At 43.4% G+C, this 24257-nt stretch overlaps 1 protein-coding gene across 1 annotated transcript in view; it reads left to right on the forward strand.

The window, feature by feature from the left end:
• The window catches only part of SPG11 (SPG11 vesicle trafficking associated, spatacsin), a 2547571-nt gene that overhangs the window by 2152946 nt on the left and 370368 nt on the right, over positions 1-24257 (forward strand). The window contains exon 37 of the mRNA XM_044077700.1: positions 23807-23895. Coding sequence (XP_043933635.1) covers positions 23807-23895 — 89 coding nt within the window. The remainder of the gene's footprint in view (positions 1-23806; positions 23896-24257) is intronic.

Here is a 24257-nt window from a genome sequence, read left to right on the forward strand (position 1 = left end):
GTAAAATCAAAAATGAATAGTATGTGACAGAAATGCATTATAGGACCCATGCGTGGAGTATGTACAATAGTAGACTGCTGTAGTTGCTAATGAGGCAGGGCCTGGAACCATGTAGTTTACAGGTTGTGTGCACAGATCTCTATACAAATGAGCTGTGGTTACTGAATAGCACAAATGGGTTTCCTTGTCCGCATATCCCATCTGTGTAGGCAGAGAACCATGTTGGTGTCCACAAAAGAGGTAGCTGACATCAAAAGGGGGTGTGTCCGCATTCTTTTAAGTTCATTGGAGCTCAGCAGCACCTGTTTGTGCAGCGCACCTCTCTGCTGAGCGGGGGGGGGGGGGTTGTGTACAGTGTTTGCTAAGTTTTGTTTATCTTTGGGGTGAGTGTTTCAGCAGGTTTGAGCATGTTTGCATGGCGCGCCTCCTTGCTGAGCTTGACCTTTCATGGGGGCATGTACACTTTGTGCTGAGCACTGTTTACCTTTGCGGTGCATGTTTTTGCAGCACACAGCAGTGCTGAGTGAGGAAGGGTGTTAAAATAGAAAAAAATTGGCCAAGAAAGGCAATGACATCTTAATTATTGATGACCCCTGTTCCACTAGAGCTAGGGCCATTAAGAGTCCTTAATGATGTACTTGGCAGGTGAAATGCATCATTGGTAGCCAGTCACAAAGGCTGCACCTACAGCAGAGCACTATAAAGGTTGCAGAAACCCTACAATCTGATTTCACCCCTGTACTCTGCACCAGTGGAGTACAGACTTGGGACTTTTAACTGAAGAAATGCTAGGGTCTGCTGCAGGTCTGCTACATATGTATGTGCTAGATGCTGAGATCAGTGCTGCTGCTGACAGTAGGCCTAGACTGAGAAGGTGAAGTATGTTCAAGCCCAAGGTAAACTTCCAGGGGCTACATGAGCTGGAGATTGTAGAGTGCTACAAGGTGGACAGGGAGATACTACAAGAACTAACTGAGCTCTGACGACCTCAGCTGAGCACCAACAGAGGGGAACCCATCCCAGTGGAAACAAAGGTATGTGTAGTTCTTAGAATACTAGCTACAAGTACATTCCAAAGCCCAACTGGGGACATGATGGGGTCTCACAGGCATCAGCATCCAGGGTACTCCACCAGTTCCTGGATGCCATGCTACCACATGCCAGTGAGCACATTTATTTTCCCTCACCCCTGAGGCGAGGGCCAGCAGTATGCAACATTTCTGCCATGTAGCGCACTACTCTGAGGTACTGGGTGCCATAGAGTACACTCATATACATCAAGGCACCACTCGGTGAGTAAGGTAGAAATATGTCAACCACAAGGGGTACCACTCCATCAACTGTCAGGTCGTGTGCAATGTCTAGGGCATTATCATGAATGTGTGTGCTGACAGCCCTGGCAGTTATCACATTTCCCATATCTGGTACACATCACAGCTCTACCAGATGTTTGCTAGGGGAGACATTCCACACCACCATTTACTGGGGGATGCTGGCTACGCACGTAACTGTGGATGATGACACTCATCAGAAATGCACACCCACGCACCATAGACTGCCATAATGAGGCACACGCACAACCTAGAAACATCATAGAGCATGTGTTTGGACTGCTGAAGTCACGGTTCTGGAGCCTCGATATGTCTGGTGGAGTCCTGCAGTACTCTCCAGCCACATGTGCACATATATTCACAGTATGTGCCATGCAGCACAATATGATCATGTGGAAACAGTTGCAGCAGTATCAGCAAAGGGAAGGGATACACAGCCCCCCACCAGTGCCTAGGTCACCACAGCCACTCTCACAGGGAGACTCCGAGGAGGAAATCCCTGACATTGTCCCTGTAGGCAGACGTAGGCGTGTCCAGTATGCCCTGGTCTTTGCCAAGAGACAATGCATAGCACATGCACTGACAACCTAGGGCCATAGGAACTGACACCTTATTCTGACTCGAATACATATTAGTAAAAATGATGCCAGCCAGCCCACACAACCTGTACTTCACCATGTATTGGCTGAGGACTGCATTCACAAGGTAAGTCACACAGCTATTCACTTGTAAGTGGTACTAGAATATGGTAGCATATGTATGGACCTGCCACATGTATTCAAGGGAATATAGTGGGCTACTGTGCTACTTGCAGCCCCTTGGGACAACATGTACTCTGTCCAACAGTATGTGCCCCGTAATATTCACTAGGCCACGTGACTGGAAACCTCACTACATTATTCAAGGGAGATGCCAAACAGTGGGGTCACAGAACAGTCACACTACTGTGTACGCCAGCAGAGCATGGGCTGGTCATCCCCCACCCCCAACATATCAGTGTTCCCATACAACTGCTGTGACAGTACGTCTGCAATGATATATTAGCAGACCAGACAATTCCAGAGCTGTGACACAGAACTTGGCCACACGTTGTATTTCCCACGTAATGCAGGGGTGACCATGTATGTCTGATTCTTTTGATAGTGTGAGGAATGAAACCTTTCTGTCTGGCGGCTGGTATGGCTCACTGGGCTGGGGACATTAACATGGATGAAGGTGCTGATGGTTTGGCTCAGGCAGCATCTACATCTTTTGCATGTGAGGTACTTGTATGGTGGTATTCCCACAGACTGTCATAACCGCTCAATTTGTTACTGCAAGAAAGCTGGACAAAGCCAGAGAGAATGGGGGGACAAAGGGCCAAAACTACAGACAGACATTACATGTGCTCTGAGTAACCTAGAAGGTAGCTAGTATAATAGCAGGTTGCAACAGGTCAGATTAGATGCAGGATATAAAGGCCGTCACATAAATGTGTCCATATTACAACAGTTCAGTGACTGCATGATACATTATATTACCGGAAAACCACAATTGTGTGAGAAACAGAGCAGACATATGGGGCAGAATGCTGGACATTCTGCAAAAAACATCTACAGTGAGAGGTATGCAGACTGTCACCCTGTGTGTGATGTTACATCTTGTACCCCAGTCATGTCATACCTCTCAACCTCTTAGAGCAAGATATTTGGACAAAGCCATGAATAAAAGTGGGACAAAAGCCCAAAAATAGGGACATGTTTTAAATATTGCTCTTACAAATGCAAACAGTTGATAGAATAACAGGTCTTCCATTAGCATGAATCTCCTGATATGTAGAGTCTGAAACTCAAATGTCTGTCGTCATATTTTAACTTGTGACTTTAGTGATGTGCCACTAATATGCCTGAAACCCACAATGTTATGAGAAACGAACCAAAAATATGAGGAAAAAATCAGGACATTCTGTGAATATGTGTACAGTTGAGAGGAAGCAGTCACACATTAAGTACATCAAACAGTCGGGGAATGCCTTAGACAATACCAGGGAAGTGCTGTACTATGAAAACAGGTGCAGCAGCCAGTGGTCTGCAGCACACACAATCCCGAACTGGAGTACAGGTAGCTCTGGCCTGGAGTCACCTTGCAAGTTCTGGCAGTCACACTGGGCATGCTCCTACACTTAGCTAACCTGAGCCCAAGTCTTTTGCCTGTTTTGCCCAAGACCTGCTATGTGGAAATATGTCTGTACGTACATACAGCTATGTATACATATCTGTCTCTCCCTATCCCCTCATGGATGATTAGTGTATTTATCAGTATGTGGCACATATACACACACACACACATATATATATATATATATATATATATATATATATATATATAAGAACAATATATATATTTATATATAGCTATATATAAAGTACAATGATATATAGACGCTTCACATATATCAACATTACACATTTGCATAACGTACACAGACAGCAACAGTTAAGGAGACATCCCTGTTATACACATTTATATAGATATGTGTGGGGATGTACGAATGTCCCCACATACCCTTGGAATGTTGGGGTTATATGCACTTACACGTCACAAAAATGGCTGACAAAGTTTGCAGATGACTGCAAACTGGGCGCCATAGTAGAAAACACATCTGACACAGATATCCTTCAGAAGGGTCTCACAGAAACGGATAACTGGTGCCAGAGCCACGGCCTAAAGTTAAATGCCAAAAAATGCATAGTCATACCCTTCGGGAAAAACAAGGTTACCCCTAGCTACCAAATAGGTGGCAATCCACTGAGCACAGAAGAAGTTATCAGGGACCTGGGGACCCAGGTTGATAGTAGTCTGTCATTCGACACCCATGTAGCTAAAGTAGTTAGGAAGTCCTTCTACATTGCCCACCTTATCATGAAGGGATTCTCATCTAGATCAAGGGAGGTCATAGTCTCCCTTTACTCATCACTCATCAGACCAATGATTGAGTACAATGCCCCATTCTGAATGTATCTGACCCGACACTTGCAGCAGCTGGAGAGGCCACAAAAGTTCCTCACCAAAAGGATAAAGGGTCTCAAAAATCTGTCCTATGCTGCCCGACTGAAAGAACTCCAGCTCTATTCAGTCACATACCGCTTGCTCAGAGGTGACCTTTGCCTAACATACAAGGCCATGTCAAACCCAGATTTGATGAATATGCTTCACCTCAAAAAATCTAGATCCATCAGAGCCACAAGGGCGGGAGACTTAAACCTCAACACGGCTATTAATAGGGCGTGCTGGAGAGATAGATTCATCACCCAAAGACTCCCTATGCTGTGGAACAAAATCCCGGTACATGTGAGGCAGAGCACCTCGCTGGCCTTGTTCAAGAGAAATCTTGACCAATGGATGGGAGATCGCAGATATACCCCAGGAATTACCTCAGTGTCACTGCTCGACAGAGGCACAGCAAAATAATGGGTATAGTTCCCCATACTAAAGGTGGGCGTGGCCACGTTAAAACAATGGGCTAGGCTTATAAATGCCCTCGGGCAGATAGCCTAGTATGAACCTATGAACCTATGAACAACAGTTGTCAGATGGAACCAGACCAACGCCGCAACAGTACATAATCCACTCACGTATAGACCCCTCTGCCTGCAAAATGTCACCCTGTACACAGACACAGATGAGCAGGTGGTGTAATGTACAATGGTTGCAACATATGCCTTGGACAGGCCATATTGTCCCTGTCCACATGCCTGCCTATCAAACTGCAAACAGTCACCTATGGCCATACTGGTAACTGTACACACAAAGCAGGGATATTACCAGATATCCCACACCTAGGACACTAGATACAATAACAGTACCAAGCAGCATCACTCTGCAGGCCACACACATGTCTAGTACTCCACAAGTACTGTGCCTGCATCCACATTGTACAACAGACATAACCTGTGGCTCATCCAATAAGTACTGTAAGCTGTAGCGTGTAATAGTAGATAGGTAGGGGTACTAATCTCACATCATCGTGTGTGTGTGTGTGTGTGTGTCTGTCTGTCTGTCTGTCTGTGTGTGTGTGTGCTTGCGCGCGTGTGTGTGTGAATATATCCCCTTGCAGCACTACAGGCATGCCCATCTGGCCTATCTCTGTGCAATGGTTATGCATTTTAAGACATTGTGACTAACTGCTGGCCTCTACATTGCCCTCCTCTACAAGGCCAGCTGATGGCATCCACCTTAAGAGCAATGGGTGACAGTCAAATATTAGATAAACTCTGTGGCACATGTGATATGTACTGTGAGCTGTAGTGTGTAATAGTAGATAGGTAGTGATTCTAATCTCACAACAGCCAACTGTGTGTGTGTTGTGTGTGTGTGTGTGTGTGTGTGTGTGTGTGTGTGTGTGTGTGTGTGTGTGTGTATTTATAAATATATCTCCTTACAGCACTACAGACATGCTCATATTGGCGATCTCCGTGCAATGGTTATGCATTTTATGGGCATGTGACTAGCTCCTGGCCTCTGAATTGCCCTCCTCCACATAACCATAACTGATGTCTGCCACCTTCTATATTTATACGTTCAGAAACCCGGGTGACGCGTATCGAGGGTAGCAGACCTTGTCACAAAGTATGAATGCATGATTACACTGATTGACCTCATTGTCCCTGATACACTGTTATACACATATGCACCTAGGGAGTCATGCACGTATACTACCTTAGTTTGCTGACATCATATTTCTGCTGTGCTGCCATGCCATCCTTTGTCACTGTATTTGTTTCCATTGTTTCACTGCTCAGACTCTGGGAACAGACACATACACAGGTCCATAACACACCTGTCATTCTTTAATACTACTGCCAGTCTAACATCATGCAACAAAGATACACAAAGTTTGATGTGTAATCATGACTCATGCCAGCATACAGTACTTGTAGTGGCCACAAGTGCCATGGCAAAACAATATTGCACTACACAAGTACATGTAAAGTAATATAGTCACCCTGTGCATCAGATACACATTTGCATTTCTCTGGCTTGATGGCCCGGATAGCAGGGATGTGGTACAGGTATCATCACATGCACAGGATGTGGTGTGGGGGTGCCAGAAGCCTAGGCTGTGCCAGACAGGTGACAGCATGTGTGTGAGTCAGGAAGGGGTGCAAGTTAGATGGGCCATGGAGCGGTGCTGTGTCTGTCTGTTGGTGACCAGCATGTATGACAGTGGTGTTTGAGTGTGTGCATGTACACAGTCAAGCCCAATGATAGCCCTACACTTGTGTATGTTGGACAGCTGTGGACTGTACATTTTAGAGTGGAAAGTTCACTGTCTCCGGCCACAAACACGTGAACTGGCTCTGCCAGGAGTAGCACTAGCACCACCATGCCCAAGGTCAGATGCAGTGCTAGTACCTGACAGTGACTGCAAAATGCTGGAGCTGTCCCCCCACGTAACCACCCAGGACCATGTGCCCATGGTCTGCCACATCATGGTGTGGACAGCACACTTCCCTCTCTAGTGCTGTAGGTACTGCCACTACGGGAGCATGACTGTGCTTGGCCACGTGGAATCCCAGCAGATGGTGTTGCTGACCTTCATTCATTTGTCTGATGCCAACTCCAACCAGATGTTCCAGCACAGACATTGTGTGGTCAAAGACAGACACTGTCTCAGCCCACCATCTATCCACTACAGCAGTGAACAGATCCAGGGTGTCGCCGGTGCAGTGGAGGCAGTCACAGATGTCAGACTGTGCTGCATCCATAACCCTAAGCATCCATCTGGTGTTGAATCCAGAACATGCCTGTGCCTCCATGATGGCAGAAACATGCAACAAGTGCCCCATGATGTGACACCTGCAACAGGTTGTGGATGAACAGCAGTCCTCCTATGAGCACCCCTGTCAATCCACCTGCGTGGGACGTTGCCAGCTCTCTGGCTATGTCCAGTGTCTCCACTCACTGATGTCATAGTTTTCCCACTGCCTTGCTCAATGTCACCACCCTCTGACTGTCCAGTATCTAGGGCCTCTGGGGATTGGATATGTATGGACATACTGACTGAGTGCAGTGACAATGGGGGCAGAAGAGGGATGTCAACATCTGGGACAGATTCAGCCACAGAAAACCCCACTGTGCCTCACTATGGCCACCATCATCATCAATGTCCGATGAGACACTGACGACAGGTTGTGAGGGGGACACACTCCAACCCCCCCCCCCCCGGTCACCTGTGAGAAGCAAAACAGCAGCAGTACATTGCTACCTGCACTGTTATGTATGGTAATCCACACAGACTCGTACAGATGAGGATCCACAACTGCATTACAAGTCCCACATCTTCACATCTCTGCTCCCATGCACAACAGACAAACTCATGACAACATACATAGACAAGTCAGGCCTGTTATAACTTGCACTTCAGCTATATCCAGTTAACGTTGCCAGTACAATACACCTGTAAGGTATGCAATATGACTGTGTATATGATAGAACTAAACATAAAACCCAGTGCACCTATATTGAGAATGATATGCCAGTAGTAGTATCACTGCCTCAGTTATGTACCATCTCCCTGTTGTGTTTGAATAAGCATCTTGGAGTACTTGCCTCATGTATGGCAGGCTGCATAGTCACTCATAACTGTAAGTGTAAACGTGTTAATGATTGCACAATTACACACCTGTGATTACCCAGTCTATGCACTGTAGTTAACTGTTACAGAATAGAACATGCATAAGGCAAAATGGCTGCCCTTAACTTTCTTAGGGTATATATGATACTTAAATCAACATTATCACACTTGCCAGGTACAGGGCCACGGACTTGGGCCATACCTGATGGACCTATGAAAAGGTGAGGGAGAGGTATTCTCGGCACCACCAACTGTTGCAGCACTACAAGGTAATTTGTGCATATATCCACATGTACAGTATCTACTGTGATAATGGCCATATTGCTGACATTTACTGACATTCTGAGTATGTGTGCAGAACTGAGCATAAAACCGAACACCCCCCCCAATGCAGATAGACCTGACATGCATGTACTGGTATGTACAGCCTGCCACAATGACTGATACAGTATTACACTGGTGAACACAGTAAGCTGACCTGGACTCTCCTTTCCTGTGGGTACTGTGGCACCCACCTCCAGGATGTATGGTGTGATGGATGCCTGGGAGCTGTTGGTTGTTCCTAGGTTTACCAGGAATTCCTCTGTGGCTGAGAGTGGTTGTTCCGTCACAAGCCCTCAACCAGTGGCAGCATGATCCTTGGCAACAGCAGTAACCTTTATGTTGCAGCATTCACCATATCTGTGGCTCGTTGTTGGACCTTCTCATAGGTCCTCTCCAGTTGGTCAGTCTGAGTGACAGCCCTTACAAGGTATGCCCATTGTTCCCAATTGTCTACCCTTGGACAGCAAGATCTAATGGTGTCGCAGTCCATCTAGTATAGGTGCATGTCTCCTGCAGTACATGGTTCCTGAAAGACAACAAGAGGGGAACACATTACAGGACTAGATACATGGATGTCCACTATGTACAGATCCAGCACACCCATAATGGCCTGCACTATCCACTGCTCTCTCGCACGTCATACCCCATAGTGTGGCAACACACTACTTGTGTGATTATCACCAAGGTAATAGCAGTACTGGGGTATGTCTCTGTATGCTGTGACAGATTCTGCTGTATGTTCCCACATCCATCACTGCAGTCTACTGTGGTGTGTCCCCTACAGACAAACTCCCACTTATATGTCATGCAGCTGCTGTCAGACAAATAGCAGTGTGCTATTACGACTATATGGGGACAGTCCAGCAACACCAGTGTGCTGCAATGACACAAAGCAATGCAAATATACTATAGTATATAGTATATGTTTCCTGTTGGCATCATACCTCTCATCTATACAGATGTTTGCAGACTGTCAAGATGTTTGCCCATAGTGTTGGTAATTTTCACACAAACTTGTGGATTTCTGACAAATGGTTGGCCAATCATTGATAGCTGATGTCAGAAAATAGACAGACTCATGAGTTTCACACATCATACCTTTCAGAATACAGTTATGCTACAGTAATATCATTTTAGTTTATTCACATTCTTACTTTGTACAAGCAATACATAAACACAGTCACTGATTTTGGGCATTTGTTCCCCCATTAATTATGGCTTTGTCCTGAGTTCTTGCTGTAGGAGGTTGACAGGTATGTTAGGCATAGCTGTCAACCAAACAGGGACAAATGTCAACAGAAACGGGGACTTAGCCAGAGTACATCAGGGACATTCAGGGACAGTTTTACAATGTTAGAACCAATTATGTGAGACATGGACAGAGTGAGAGGAGGTGAATTACAGTACATCATTTGACATTACAGGGGTGTACACCCTCCCTTATTGTCACTATGTACTATGTGTAATCCACTAGCTTTTCTACAACAGCCAACCGTCGTAGGTGAGATTGACAGGGACAGAGCTGAGATGTGATTGAAATCGGGGACAGTTGAGAGGTGTGTCTGTAGGTGTAGGACAGCAGAGCATCAGTGACATGTCATTACCATAGATCTAAGACAGGCTTACTGCTGTAATCCCTATTTCCCATACCTCCATCTGCATTCTGTTATGTGGAGAAATCTATTACATACCTGGTAGAGTGCAGTACTCTTCCAATAAACTTTTGACAATACATTCTCTGTGTGTTAAGTCTCATATAGACCTCTTCCCCATAACCAGCTGCTTGTCTTTTTATGGTACTACTCATTAGCAGGTAATTGCATCTGCACCAGTCTGTGGCTCAGAATTGCTAATTGCAACCAGAACAGCTGTAGTGCATTATCACTAGCCAATGACATGCCACCACAGTGCAATATATAAGGCCTTCATGTAGGCCTTGGCCCCTTTCTTAGTTTTGAGATGGACATTACTGAGGTGCAGACTACAGCATCACAGAGGGTAGGTACAAACACCATCGACTGTAGAGATTTATGAAGTATGTCCACAGCTTTGCCTCATGTGTGTGGTCAGTGTCCCATGACATTGTGGTCATCTGGCAGTGCATTGGCAATCATCGTGGGCTGCTGAGATCAGTAAGGGAAGAGATACGTGTGTGTCACACTTCATACCCATCAGACTATGCATGCTACTGCAATAGCTGCTGTTCTGTCCACTTGCTGTCTTTGTAGGGGCAAACTGTTAAAACATGTCCCTATTTCTGGGTCTTTGCCCTACCCCCTCCCATTAAGTATTGCTGTGTCTGGATCCCTTGATGTCCTTCTTTTCATATGCTGCTCTATCCATAACATGAGGGAGTCTGCCTCCAGTTGACTCTCGTAAGTCCAGCCATTATACAGACGTTAGCTGCTACTGCAAAGATAAGTGCACCAGCCTTCACCACTCAGCATACGCTGAGCATAAACGGACATCTGGTATAAAGCAGATGTCAGCACGCACCTACCTCAGAACGTTTCTGCTTCCTTTGTGTGACTGCCAGCTCTGGTCATCACTCGCATGGAGAAGTGACTTTGTGCTTGTCAGTGTTCTGATAAGTACCCCATAGGGTTTTTTGATTACCTTTTTGCTACTGGGTTGTGGGTTAATGTCAGATAGAAAGTGAAAGTGTCTGTGTGGAAGGCAGATTCCACATAAAGACTCACACGAGCTCTGCCTGTTCTGTTTAGGCCAAGACCATGACCACACCTCTTGTGAAATATGTCAGACCTTTGTCCCCAAAACACTTGAGTCATCCTGCCGCATTAAAGTTATATCTAGAGAATCAGTGCTTGAAATGCTTAGCCAAGGAACTGTGGGAACCTTGGAAGAGCCTCCCACAAAAAAGGCCAAGAAATCTCGACCTGAGCCTACTGCTGCACCCTCTATTTTGACTGTACATCTCAAGGCCTGTGAAGGCCTGGATTCCGAGTCAGAATCTGTGGACCTTCCACTGACGAGTATGCATTTAGAAGCTGTTAAAGAAGCCAGTAGCACATCCCAGTGGGAGTTGCAGGTGTCTGACTCGGGTGCAGGGAAGGACCAGGGCTCATAATTTCGGAGGGTCCATGTGGGGTTTCCCAAATCGTCATCCATGAAGATATTGTCTTTGATATTGTGGAGTGCCAACCGGCATCTGGCCCTCCCTCCCTGTACCACATAAGACACGTACGTCTATGTTGGATGGCCCTAAAAAGAAGAAGTAAAAATCTAAACATATTGCTCCTTCTCAACCGTCCATACCGTTGAACCAGGCACCTGACTGGCAGGCCTTTACTCAGGGCCTACTTAATGCCTTCCTTGCTTTATGCCAGGCCTCTGCCCCTGCCCAGGCCCCTACAGTTTCTATCCCTAAGAGCAAACTAGTTGCTGATGTTTCCTCTGAAGAAGAGGATTCTTCAGGAGATGAATCCCTGATTTACACATCTCAAATTGCCTCCCCTCTAGGGTATGCTTCTGCAGAGCAGGAGTCTAATTGTACAGATTCCCCAGGGCAAGACTTTACCTTTACGGAAATGAAGGACTTTAAGTGGGACTGCAGTCAGGTTACTGAGACTCAAAAGAGGTATTTTGATCAATTAGAAATGGAGTCCCCATAATCCGAATGCAGTTCCTCCTGTGCACCCTGCATTTCTGGATTTTTTTTGGCTGCCTGTAATGCCCAGATTCTCAACCCCCTGCACCTAAGCACCCAGACAGGCTTTATAAAGTCCCTGAAGATGCACATTTCCTCTTCAAGGTCCCTTCTGCAGACTCATCCACATTTTCTGTGGTGTGGCTGCAAATAAAACTTCCAAACTTCTCCCCTCCACTTCCCTCCTTCTTTCGGATAAGGAATGCAGAATTATGGAAAGACTGGGCAAAAAATATACACTTCTGCCACTTTAGCTGTGAGAGCTATAAACTACTAAACTCATACAGCCAAATATTCCTTGGTCCATATTTCTGATGCTATTAAACAGTTGGGTGACCTTCCTGATTCCCCTACTAAAGCTAAGGTATCTAGTCTTTTAAATTCCTGCAGTCAAGTAACTAGACACTCCATTAAGTACAGTTATGATGCAGTGGATGCTTCATGTAGGGCTGAATCCTCAAACTCTGTCATCAGGAGATATTCTTGGCTTAGGCAATGACCTCTTCCTTATCATATTAAGTCAAAAATCATGGATGCGCCCTTAGATAACAAGGCTTTGTTTGGGTCAGTGGCTGCTGAACTCTTTAAGGCTCTTCAGGCGAAGGGTAAAGAGCTCCAGGACCACAGCCACATTTTTGTCTCCCCAGTTCTCCACTTCCAGATGAACTATTCAGCTAAAACTGCCTTTGTGAGAAGGCCTTCCAGGCACATGCCACCCAAAGGGAAAAAGGATTTGAGGAAGTAGACTCCCCCACTAGGTCTTCTACTTCTAATCCAGTTCATAAACAAACCTTTCAGGCCAAGCCTCTTAGTCTGTGACTGCCAGGCCTTAAACTCAGACACCCCACTCTCCGTGCATCTCTCCCTGTTCTTCCCTGCTTGGAAACAGGTTACCCCGGACTCTTGGGTCCTCTCAGTCATACAACTGGGTTACTACATGGTGTGGGAAACAAGACCTATCTTCAGAGGCATTCCACAACCTCCTCAGACCAAATGGCTTCCTTTCCCCCAGTTCTGCAGACCCTACTTTCTCAAGGCACAATTCAAGGTGTGCCCTCACAATCAAGATTGTACTCCAGGATGATCGTGGTCCCCAGGAAAGAAGGTCCCTGGAGACCCATTTTGGATTTGTCTCATTAAACATTTTCCTCAAGATCCCTTCATTTTGGATGCTAGCCCTTCCTACTCTCCTTCCCCTGATCTTCCCTCAGGCCTTCATGGTGTCCTTGGATATAAAGGATGTCTACTTACATATTCCAATCCATCATTTTTTCATGAAATCCCTTCATCTCTGAATGGGTTCTGTGCATTTTCAGTTTTGTGCTTTGCCATTTGGTCTCTCTATGTCCCCAAGAGTGTTCACAAAGTGCCTAGCCCTGGTCATTGTGTTTGCCAGAATGCAGAGGATCCAACTCTTTCCCGTACCTTGACTATAGTCTCATCCAGGCAACACCTCCAACTGCAACATCTAGACTTCACTATCTCCCTCTTGAGGTGTCTGGGGTTCACCATAAACCTTCACAAATCCTCCCTGATCATGTGTTCTTAGGATACAGGATCCTAACAGGACAAATTATGGCCTGACTCCCTCCAGACAAGATTCTGTCCCTCACATCGTATTTTGAGGAGGTTCTCCCTCTCCAATCCCTATTGACCAAAGAGTTCCTCGTGCTCCTGGTATTCATGGTCTCCACCATTCTCATGGAACCCTTAGCAAGGCTACACATGAGGAAATTCCAATGGTACTTGAGGACAATCTGGAAACAACACCTACACCCTCTGGAGTTTATGGTACCCCTGCTCCCTTGCTGTGCCAGGGAACTAAAATGGTGGATTGCTCAGATCTCTGCCAATCCAGGTCTTTCCCTGCAAACCCTTCCCCCAAAACAAGATCTCTACACAGATGCCTCAGACTCAGGTTGGGGCACAACCTTAGAGGAATGGAGAGCAAGAGACACTTGGACCCTGGGCCAACAGAGGGACCACATCAATATCAAGGAAATGAGAGCCTTGATATTGGCCTTCCAAGTATTCAAGAATAGGATTCTCCCAGACGTGCTGAAATTCTTCCAGACAGACAATACCACTGTGCTGTGGCACATCGACAAATGGGGGGGGAACGGGACAAAGTCCTACCTCCTATGCAGATTGGCTCTACAGGCATGGGAAATCACCCAACAAAGTCATGTAAACCTCCTAGCCATATACATTCCCTCTGCAGAAAATGTGATGGCAGATGCTCTAAGCAGGACAATGACTTAATGTCATGAATTGATGCTAAACAGGGATGTGTTTCTGGACCTGGTCCATCAATGGGATTATACCTAAGGTAGACCTTTTTGTCTCCCTCATGAACAGACAACTCCCAGCCTTCTACACCAGGATACCCTCTCCCAGGACATGGAGGGTGGATGCTCTTTCTTTCCTTTGGAAGAGGTTGTTCGCTTATTCATTCCCCCCTTCCCTCTCTTGCAAAAAGTTTTGCTGAAAATTCAGAGAAAACCTCAAATCTTGTTGGTGCCCCCTTTTGGCCAAGGCAGCATTGGTTCCCCTTGCTACATCATCTAGCCAAGGGCAGTCACCACATGTTACCCTACATGATGGACCTGCTCACACAGGAGAAGGGAACTCTCATGCACCCCCAAATATCCACCTTGAACCTTGCAGTGTGGGGGATAGGGTGTTGATTCCCTTCAGACACCTTTATACAGAGGACGTGCTTCAGGTTCTGCAGGAGGCCAGAAAACTCACTACCAGAAAATCCTATCTATCCAAGTGGAAAAGGTTTGCTACTTGGTGTCTGAAACAAAATGCCCAACCACTGACTGTAGAGCCTCCAGTGGTTTTGTGTTTCCTGTGTGAACTGATGAACTCTGGCTTGCCATACTCTTCTGTTAAAGCTCACCTATCTTCCATCTCAGCATGCCTGCCTCTCAACCCTCCTCTAGCTTCTAGACTGGAAATTAAGCTCTTTTTAAAGGGGGTACTTCACATTACACCTCCAAGGAAGCCTGTTCCCCTCCCTTCGGGTCTTAATTTTGTTTTGGAAAAGCTGACCTTACCACCCTTTGAGCCAGCCAAGGACTGCTCTCTCCAACACTGCACATGGAAAACTATCCTCCTGGTGGCCATTACTTCAGCCAGACAGGTCTCTGAACTGCAAGCCCTCATGGTCCCCCCCCCCCCATTTCACAGTTTTCCACAAGGGCAGGGTTTGCTTATGCACTAACCCATCCTTCATGCCCAAAGTAGTTAATGAACTTTACCTGAATCAGGCCATCAGTCTTCCTACCTTCTTCCCCTTGCCTCAAACCTCAGCTGAAATGATCCTTCACACCTTGGATGTACATAGACAACTCAGATACTATTTGGCCAAGATCAAATCCATCCATAAGTCTGATAGGCTCTTTGTCTCCTATCACCCAAGAGCCCTGGGACACACTGTTTGCAAACGAACCATTTCCTCATGGATAAGTAAAACTATTTCCTTTTGCTACACAGCCCATGGCAAAAGGCTTCCCCTTCCCTGTGAAGGCGCACTCTACTAGTGTGGTTACAGCTGCCATTTTGGAGACAGCTACTTGGTCATCTGTCCACACTTTCATCAGACACTGCATGTTGGATGTCATTTCCAGGTCCAGAGCAGGATTTGCCAGGGCCATCCTTCATGGCTTTGTGGAGAATGTCTCTGTCCCTCCACCCAGTTGTTAATAGCATGAGCTTTTGCACTCTCCCTTATGTTATGGATACAGCAGCATATGAATAGAAGGATATAGTATAGTTGTGTAAAATCTTACCATAACTTTAGATGTCCTTCTCTTCTATATGCTGCTGTATAGTTTCCCACCCTGCTTTCCCCTTGACACTTGCCTGACTCCTGAGTGCCCACAATGTAGGCGCCGGTTCCGGCATCATCCAGTTCTGATGTAGGTGTGTGCTGATGTCCACTTTATACCAGACGACCCTTTATGACCAGCGTATGCTGAATGGTGAGGGCTAATGCACATACCTTTGCAGTAGCAGCTAACTTTTGCATAATGGCTGGACGTATGAGAGTCAACCGGAGGCAGACTCACTCATGTTATGGATACAGGAGCATAAGTTGTTATGAACAAAACATAGTAATAACATGCCAGAACAGTGGAAATATCCCAATTACATATCAATGCATATTATGTGAAACACAACAGTAAATGACAGAACACTCAGTATGTTAACAGCATGCCAGTAACAGTTACAGCATAAGTCCAACAAAATAGGTAATTCAGCAAGATGTGTTAATATGCAACCATTATAATACATAACAATAGTAATACACATGTCCAAAGTATAGTTAATCTAACCACATATGTTAATAGTAAACCATAACCAATGGATAACAATAAATAAATGAAGATAAGGGGTGAGGAGAGAGAGAAAAACAGTCCATTAGTACCATTGTAGGCTATTTACTTGACAACAGTGCTACTATCTACTCTACAGGTTTGCCCTTTCTTTGTGTCCAACTCCCCTGTAGCTGCTGTAGCCCATACATACCTCTCAGGCTGTTTGCATGGGGCAGTATGGGCCAAGCAGTAACAACTGCAGGTACAGAACTACACAAAACACTTGCATATCAGGTGGACCTATGTAACTACTAAGGTGTACTGTGGGCTGATGTAGTGATGCTTTGCAGTTTAGGTAATGATTCCATCAATAATACTATGACAGAAGGATTACACACTACTAATTACATTATGTGACAGCATGACACTTGAGAGACATGTATGTGTACAGTACAGAAACTAAATAACTGTAATGTCTTGCTTGGCAGGCATGGGGATAGAATCCAACAGCAGTGACTGCAGAGGACATCTGCGTGGAATGTATGAACTGGCTGCAGCAACTTTGAACAGACACTCTAGGCATACAGACATACCAAGATTATACATTTTATTTATTTCATTGTATTTTATTATTATTATATTTATTTTGTTTATGTTATGCTGTATTTTCATAGTCTTGCTAATGATTTTAACAGTCTGTAACATCTAAACACACAATTATTTACTCATAATATGGGCTACCTCACCCATTTTCCTGTAGTTCCTGAGGAGAGAGAATCTGTAAACATTATGTGACTGATACTGTAATTTGTAGTGCTACATAGCACTGGATTCAAGCCTTGGACTGTGTGTGGCAAAATGTACTTAAGACAGAGAATTTAACAAACTGAGCTACTGAATCACTGCTGACTACTAATTGACTGATATTTGCCTAGAGGTCACCATGAACCAGTATATGACCTGGTAGTAGTACTACAGTTTTGTACTAGACTACAGTGACAGTAGAGCACACACACATGAAATACAAGCATGACAGAGATAGTAGGTAATCTGTACATTAGTATATAGAATGCAGGTGTACACAATATATTGCAATATATTGTTGTTGGTTTGAAATATCTTGTGAAGTCAACAAACAATATCAGATCATGGAGTGGGCTTACCTCACCCATATACCTTGCTTACATGCTGTTTGTGGATGACAGAGCATTATACGAGCAATATTGGCCTAGAAACAGCCTTGAACAGTACTGTATGTGTTATTATATTTGCATTCTACAGCTTGACTACAACACCTTACCTGACAGCCTGAATGCGTACAGTTGTACTGCAATGGTTAAAACAAGACAATCCTGATGTACACAGTTTGCCTTGGTGTTATTGGTATTGTTTCATGTATTATTGCAGAACAGCTGGCATTATTCATTTCTTGAAAAACAGCTCTAATTCCACACTTATTGCACTACAGACTATTGTATATACTTCACTGCAGTTTATGGTATTGTTTCAAGTTTTTATTGGACAACAGTTGTCATTATCCAGTTGCAGTACAGCTCTACTTCCACCATTATTGCACTGTAGACTTTATTGTATATACTTTAAAGCAGGTAATGGTATTGTTTCATGTTTTTATTGCACTACAGTTGGCATTATTCATTTATTGCACTATAGCTCTAAGTCCACATTTATTGCAATACTAACTTTACTATATATACTTTATTGCAGTTAATGCTTTACTCTTTCTTGCTTATTTCATTACAGTTAGCATAATACATCCAGACTCATCACGCTCGCTGCGCAACCTGGCAAAGCACCCAGCATGTGCCTAGATGTTGTGAGCCCTGTCCTTTGCAGCTGTTGGGAAAGAAGCACACCATTATGTATACCACTTTAGCAGACATTCAGATTAGATATTGGTGAAACAGAAGTGGCAAAAGCACTTACATACTTGTGGGGCATTCCCTGCCTGAGATTCTTGGACCCAGATGTCCAAGAGTTCCCCCTTTCATCTCTTCAGGTTGTCATGGTGGTCATGACACTGCTTACCTGTGTGGGGGATACCAGTAGCACTAGTGAGTTCCCTTGCCAATCCCATGCCTCCCCCTTGCACTCTGAGCCCTGGAAACCTTCCTGTAGCAGCTGGTCTTCATGTTTTTTTTTTTACTAGGAGTCCAGAATGCCCCAGCTGAGCACCCAAAAGCACGAACCCTCACCAACACCTGCCATAGTGTCCTTCAGTGACAGAACTCCAATAATTTATGTTGTATTCCCGCCTATTGAGCTTAATATAGCTTGTTTTCCCACCCTTACATGCCATTGGGCAACATTTAAAAATGCAGCTCATCACTTAGCAGCATGCAAACCAGCGCAGCTGAGCAGTGTGAAAACATGACCATATGTTTAGTGCGCAAACCAGCCAAGGAGAGCCGAGCAGGGCATAAACATTTTCGTCTGTTATTGTGTTTATGTTTATATAACAGGGCTTAGCAGAGCACAGTGGGCCAGAATTTAAAAATATATGGCATAATTTGTATTTCAAAAATAAATGCTTATTTTCCCTTCCATGTATTCAAACCCTGCACCTACTGCTCATAAAGCCGTACCTCTGCCATTTAGCTATGAGCATATGTGGAATTCTGCTATACCTTTACATATACCTCTGAGCTACCTATAAGTACTGCTGAGTGCTGCACCACGCCGCGCAACTGCCCTCAACTACACTTAAACATGACATTTAAATAAATAATTCATTGCATCTGGTTTCTATTTTTAGATGTCTGGCAGGTGTTTTGGCACCAATTAACATTGCTGCACTCTGTGCCGAGCCTTGCAAACATGCTTTAAAAAAAAAAAAAGAAAGGAAAAAAAACACTTTAAACAATAAAATAACATTGACATAATGCAATTGGACAGTGCAGGGAGTGTCTTAGTCATCTGCGGACACAGTTGGCACTACACTCCCTACACTGATTCAATAACTGGGTTCCATATCTCTCCCTTGGCAGTGCGCCATGATTAATATGCATGGCGCACTGCTGAAGGGGAACTGTGTACATGGACACAGTAACATTCCTTGTAGGCTCTACACTGTGCCTACATGGATTTTATTAAATCCTGGTCTTGGTCTTGGTTTTAATGTACAGATAGCCAGTGGTGCAGTTGCTGCCAGCATGAAAATGGGTGATTTACTTATTTCAAAGTCATGTCACCAGTTACGATGCTAAAATAGTTTAACATCATAAGATCATCCTTAAAGTGTGGGGGATCTTCATGGGGTCTTTTCATCTTATTGTCACAGTTGAAAGAGTGCAGATGACTTTGACAAATAAAGCCTAAGGATTTAGAGTCTCTTTCTATAAAACTAAGCATCAGCTATTGTGATAATTCTCCTTAAGCTACAAGAAACAAAGGGGAAGATTTAATAGCAGCATATAGGGTCTTTAGTAATTCTCATTTGTTGGTTGTTTAGGACTGACAACAATGTAAAAAGCAGCAAAATTAAAATGTACTAGAATAAAATTAACTCAAACTAGAACAAAAATAAAGTGGTTCGCTGAAAGCATGGTTTCCTTTTACAATGGATGTCATGTCTTGAAAGAGAAAAGCTTCAGCAAGTATAAAGACATTTAAAAACAGGGCAAACATGTGGAGTACAAGATGTGTAAGATTTGTTATGGTTACATGTATAGGACTTTTTTGTCTGTATGTATGTACCAGAGGTACAGTTCTGTGAACACATTATGTGAACAGAACAAATTAGTGCTGCAGAAACAATTAGCCCCACACAGGACAGTAAGATAACACACTTAGTGGTTGATCATGTAGCTTTCAGTACAACCCAAGTTATAAATGCGTGCCTTGAATTAACTGATAGTTTGCATATTAATCAGGTCCATGGTAGACTGTACATGGCATCTAGGTAGTGTTTGTAAATACTGCCTGAAGATTGTTTCTGCTTTTAGATTGAATTTATTGGATGTGTATTACATGTAGACTGGTTGTACCTGTATACTTTGCTGTATTTCAAACAGGGCAAATGCTGTCTGTAGTCTGCATATGCTTGCATTGCACACTGTTCTTGTAAACTATAATGCCACAGTATAAACAAAATGTAACTGACTTTTAATATTGGCTTAAATATTGTTGTCTTTATAAGGGGGTTCATTGTATATTAGCCTGGGATGAAGTAATTGATAGTCCTACCTGCTTTAATAGGGATGGGCTGCAATTCTCTCCTCATGGCTTTTGTATATTGACAAAATTTTCTCCAACCCCATAGCACCTTTGTAGGCAAGGTCAGTCTCCTCAAACTACCAACATGTATAGTCAAACAAAAAAATATGTAAAAGTAACACTACTCAATGCTAGAAGCTTGAATACGAAGTTGGACTTTCTCTAGGTTTCCTTGAGCCTCAAAAATATAGATATTTGCATTGTTGCTGATACATGGCTTCAGTGTAGCAATAGCTTTCCCACCCCCACCCTTTGCTGGGTTTCAGTGCCTACCACTCATTCACATCTGGCTCATATGGCAAAACAATGACCTTGAGCTCCTTCTCCTTACCATCAATAAACATTTGTATCATAATATAGCCAGCTACTGTATCCCATCCTTGTTGCACACATCCCATGAGATATATAAACAAGCTGGAGTCCATCACCATTAAACCACATACTGTCCTCGTAGAGTATTTCAGCTATTCTTTCATTATCTGGGTAACCCCCACTACTACAACTAAGTATGCACAATTTTTCTAGATTTCATTAATACTAGCTCATTAAACCAACTAGTTCATATCCCAATTAGGAGCTCAAAAAGTGTGGATGTAGTCCCAGTCAATAATACCCTACCATGCTGTACACCTGTAGTTCCTCCACCCCTCATCAAATCTGACCACCACTCAGTAATATTTACTATGAGGGTTAAACCTGATCTACCATCAAACCCTTCTGACTTTAGAGATTATTAAATGACAAATATTTTACATGTAGTTGATTACCTGATGAAATTTAAGCACCCCCTCTCAACAATCCCTACTCGCACACTGTTACATTCATGAAGAGTTTCTTTGTTTAACTAAATGTTTGCAGTGAGGTATGGGTTCCCATTGGACACAAATACAATGCTAAGGTCATTTCAAGTTCAGGAATAAGTCCCTATGGTGGAATCCTAGTAGAAACTATTTTATCAGTAAGAATAAACTAAATACCTCAAGTTCTAAAAGTGAACTCAGAAAAGATAATCAGATAACTTAGAAGCAAAATCAGGTAATACTCAAAAATTTAGTATGAACTAAAAATTGCCGTCCTTGTTACAAAGAACATAAGGCCCTTCATAACTGTGTTAGAAACCTAAAAAACACTATACCCAGCATTGCAGGGGACATAGCCAATTGATTAGCTGATAAATTTAATTCTCTTACACTGTTATCCTCCTAACTTTCCCTCAGTGTCCCCCCACCCCCAAGATCACATAAGCACAAGTCCTGTGGGCACTTTCCAAGGCCAAGCACATTTAGCTCCATAGATCCAGACAATATGCCAGGTTGCTTTCTTGTCAGTAACAAGCACAGCCTTATAAACTGACAGCTAAACTTAATTAAGTCTCAGCATTTCCAGTGAATTTGAGTCTAAGGTGTAGAGAACTGTTGTAGTCATCCTATTTCACAACGGCCCACCACTGACCTGGGGGGGTGGAGAGTAGCTGGTGGACCTGGCATAAACAATTAGGTACTTGGGGACCGAGCCAGTAAAGATAAGGTTCAAGGTGGCAAAAAAAAGGAGTAAGTCGGGGGGGTGAAGAGTAGCTGATAGACCTGGCATGGACATTACTGGCCCAGTCCCCAAGTACCTAAAGGTAGGGTCTGAGAGGGGGAAAAAGTGTGTGTCCTTTGGAAAACATGGGCATCCATGTGTTTACCACATAGATGACATCCCTTTGAAAGCATCTTCTGTTGGAAGTCAAACTTGTGTGCTTCTTCAGTAAAACCGGATTGAACTTATTTCTGAAGCACTCTTGCTTATGTCTAGTAGGACTAATTATGCCAAATACCTAAAAATAAAACATGAATTAAATGGTTTATATGAAAAATGCAAATAATCCCCCATTATAGGCACTGTTTGAACAGATGTTCTAGAAAATGGGAAACTTGCATCTATGTCTGCATTTTTGGGTAAACAATTACCACAGCTGGTAAAAAGCAATTGGTACATCACAGTGTATTGCTTAGCTGTAATAGACTAGAAGGAATAAAACAGCAGATGGTGTGTGGGAGAGCAAGTTGCGTCTGTGTAAGAGTATGCAGCCAGAGCTCTGCCTCTTATTTCTGGTCCTGTCATTGATACTGCTAACAGCAGAGTCATAACCAGTATCCTGTACGTGATGCAATTCCCTGCCTCCATGGTCAGTTACATGTGACAGCACATTTTCTCCATTATTTTACAACAGACTCTTGGTTGCGTTTTAGTGGTGTAGTTACGTTATGACTATGGTGCACATGATGAAGGTAGATGGAGAAAGCTAATTTTATAGAGAAGATTTGCAGTAACAAGTTTACTTATTTCAGTAGCTCTAACAGCTTTAGCACTTAGTGAAAAAAAATTCCCTGTTGGAGTGTGTTTCTGTACTGCCACAAGGATTTGCTGTTTTAAGTAGTTAAAACTTCTTTTTCACCAGTCTCAATCTGTTCATTAACACATTCCTTTGCAATTCTTAGTAGGCAATGGGGCATTTTATTTGTCTGTCTTCTAATACTTGTAGCTTCTCATCTTTCTGCATAAGCTGCATAATTTATATGGTATTTTTTTAAATGGTAAGAATATTATCAATTATAAAAAAACAAGTCTGCAACCAGATTGAGGAGGATTTCTCGTATCCTGCCTCTCTCAGATTTGGAGAAGACTATCAGAAATCCAAGAGCTTGTAATACGAGGTTAGTCCTGATAAAGACTTTTGGTCAGTGTTATGGTAAATCTCTCATGTTCAGGGATAGATTTCCCTGCTTAGACAAAATGGAGTTAAGGATTAGATGTCATAGACAAGGAGATTTGTGAGTAATATGTGTATTATTTGAGAAAACGGTAGTAGTACAATTAATAGGTATGCATGTATGAGGTGAAGTATTATTTGGAGGACATTACATTATGTATGATAAGAACATTTAGAACTGTCCATAAAGGTAGATTTGGGGCATGGCAGTAAGTTAAGAGTTAAAAGGTAGTAAGGTACTACACCAACCGTGAAAGATAAAATACTTAGTCTGAGAGAGTAGCTGATTGTATGAAGAGTCGTATGTTGTACAGAAGTGGCATATGGGATGGAGTGATAGAATAAAAGGCAATGGAGTTGTATACAGGAACTGTATTTTAAGCCTGTAGTTGGCCATAAGTATCACTTGTCTTTAGAACATTTTTTGCACATTGTTTATTTAAAATATTTACTAATATACACTATTGCTTTTATAAACAATATGTTTAGATGGGTTTGTGTTTTGAAGAGTATTTTGTTTGGAATTAAAGTGTGTAATATTTTTCTTTACTGTAGATGAACCCATCAATGAGGTGCCTGGGATACAAAATTCGCTGACCAAAGTCCTAACACTTCTTAAAGATGCAGCTGAAAGTTACTCAAAGGTAAAGTCTTGTCATCCTTTACTTTGTCCCAAGTAGGTTCTTTGAAAATTCCTTCTGAGTGCATTACAGAATGTATTTAGACAAACAAGTTCAAGTTAAATGTATAAGTAATCCCCTTTTATTACGACATTATACATTCCTGTCTCCCTTTTCTAACAGGAGTCACAGAAAACGTGTTTTCTTCCAATGCATCTGTTAACAAGTAGTCCAGAGTACCATCATGGTTATACTGTGTTTCTATTTTTTTTTTATCTGAAACGCGATCTCCCTTTTTAAGAGTAATGTAGTACATATATAATGGGGTATGCACTTAAAATTTCAAAATCTCCCACTTTAGGTTTATTCCCAACAGTCATGAGAAA

Source organism: Protopterus annectens, chromosome 7.part0 (genome assembly GCF_019279795.1).
Source record: "Protopterus annectens isolate FY-2018-M chromosome 7.part0, PAN1.0, whole genome shotgun sequence".
In the NCBI taxonomy this organism is placed as follows: Eukaryota; Metazoa; Chordata; order Ceratodontiformes; family Protopteridae; genus Protopterus; species Protopterus annectens.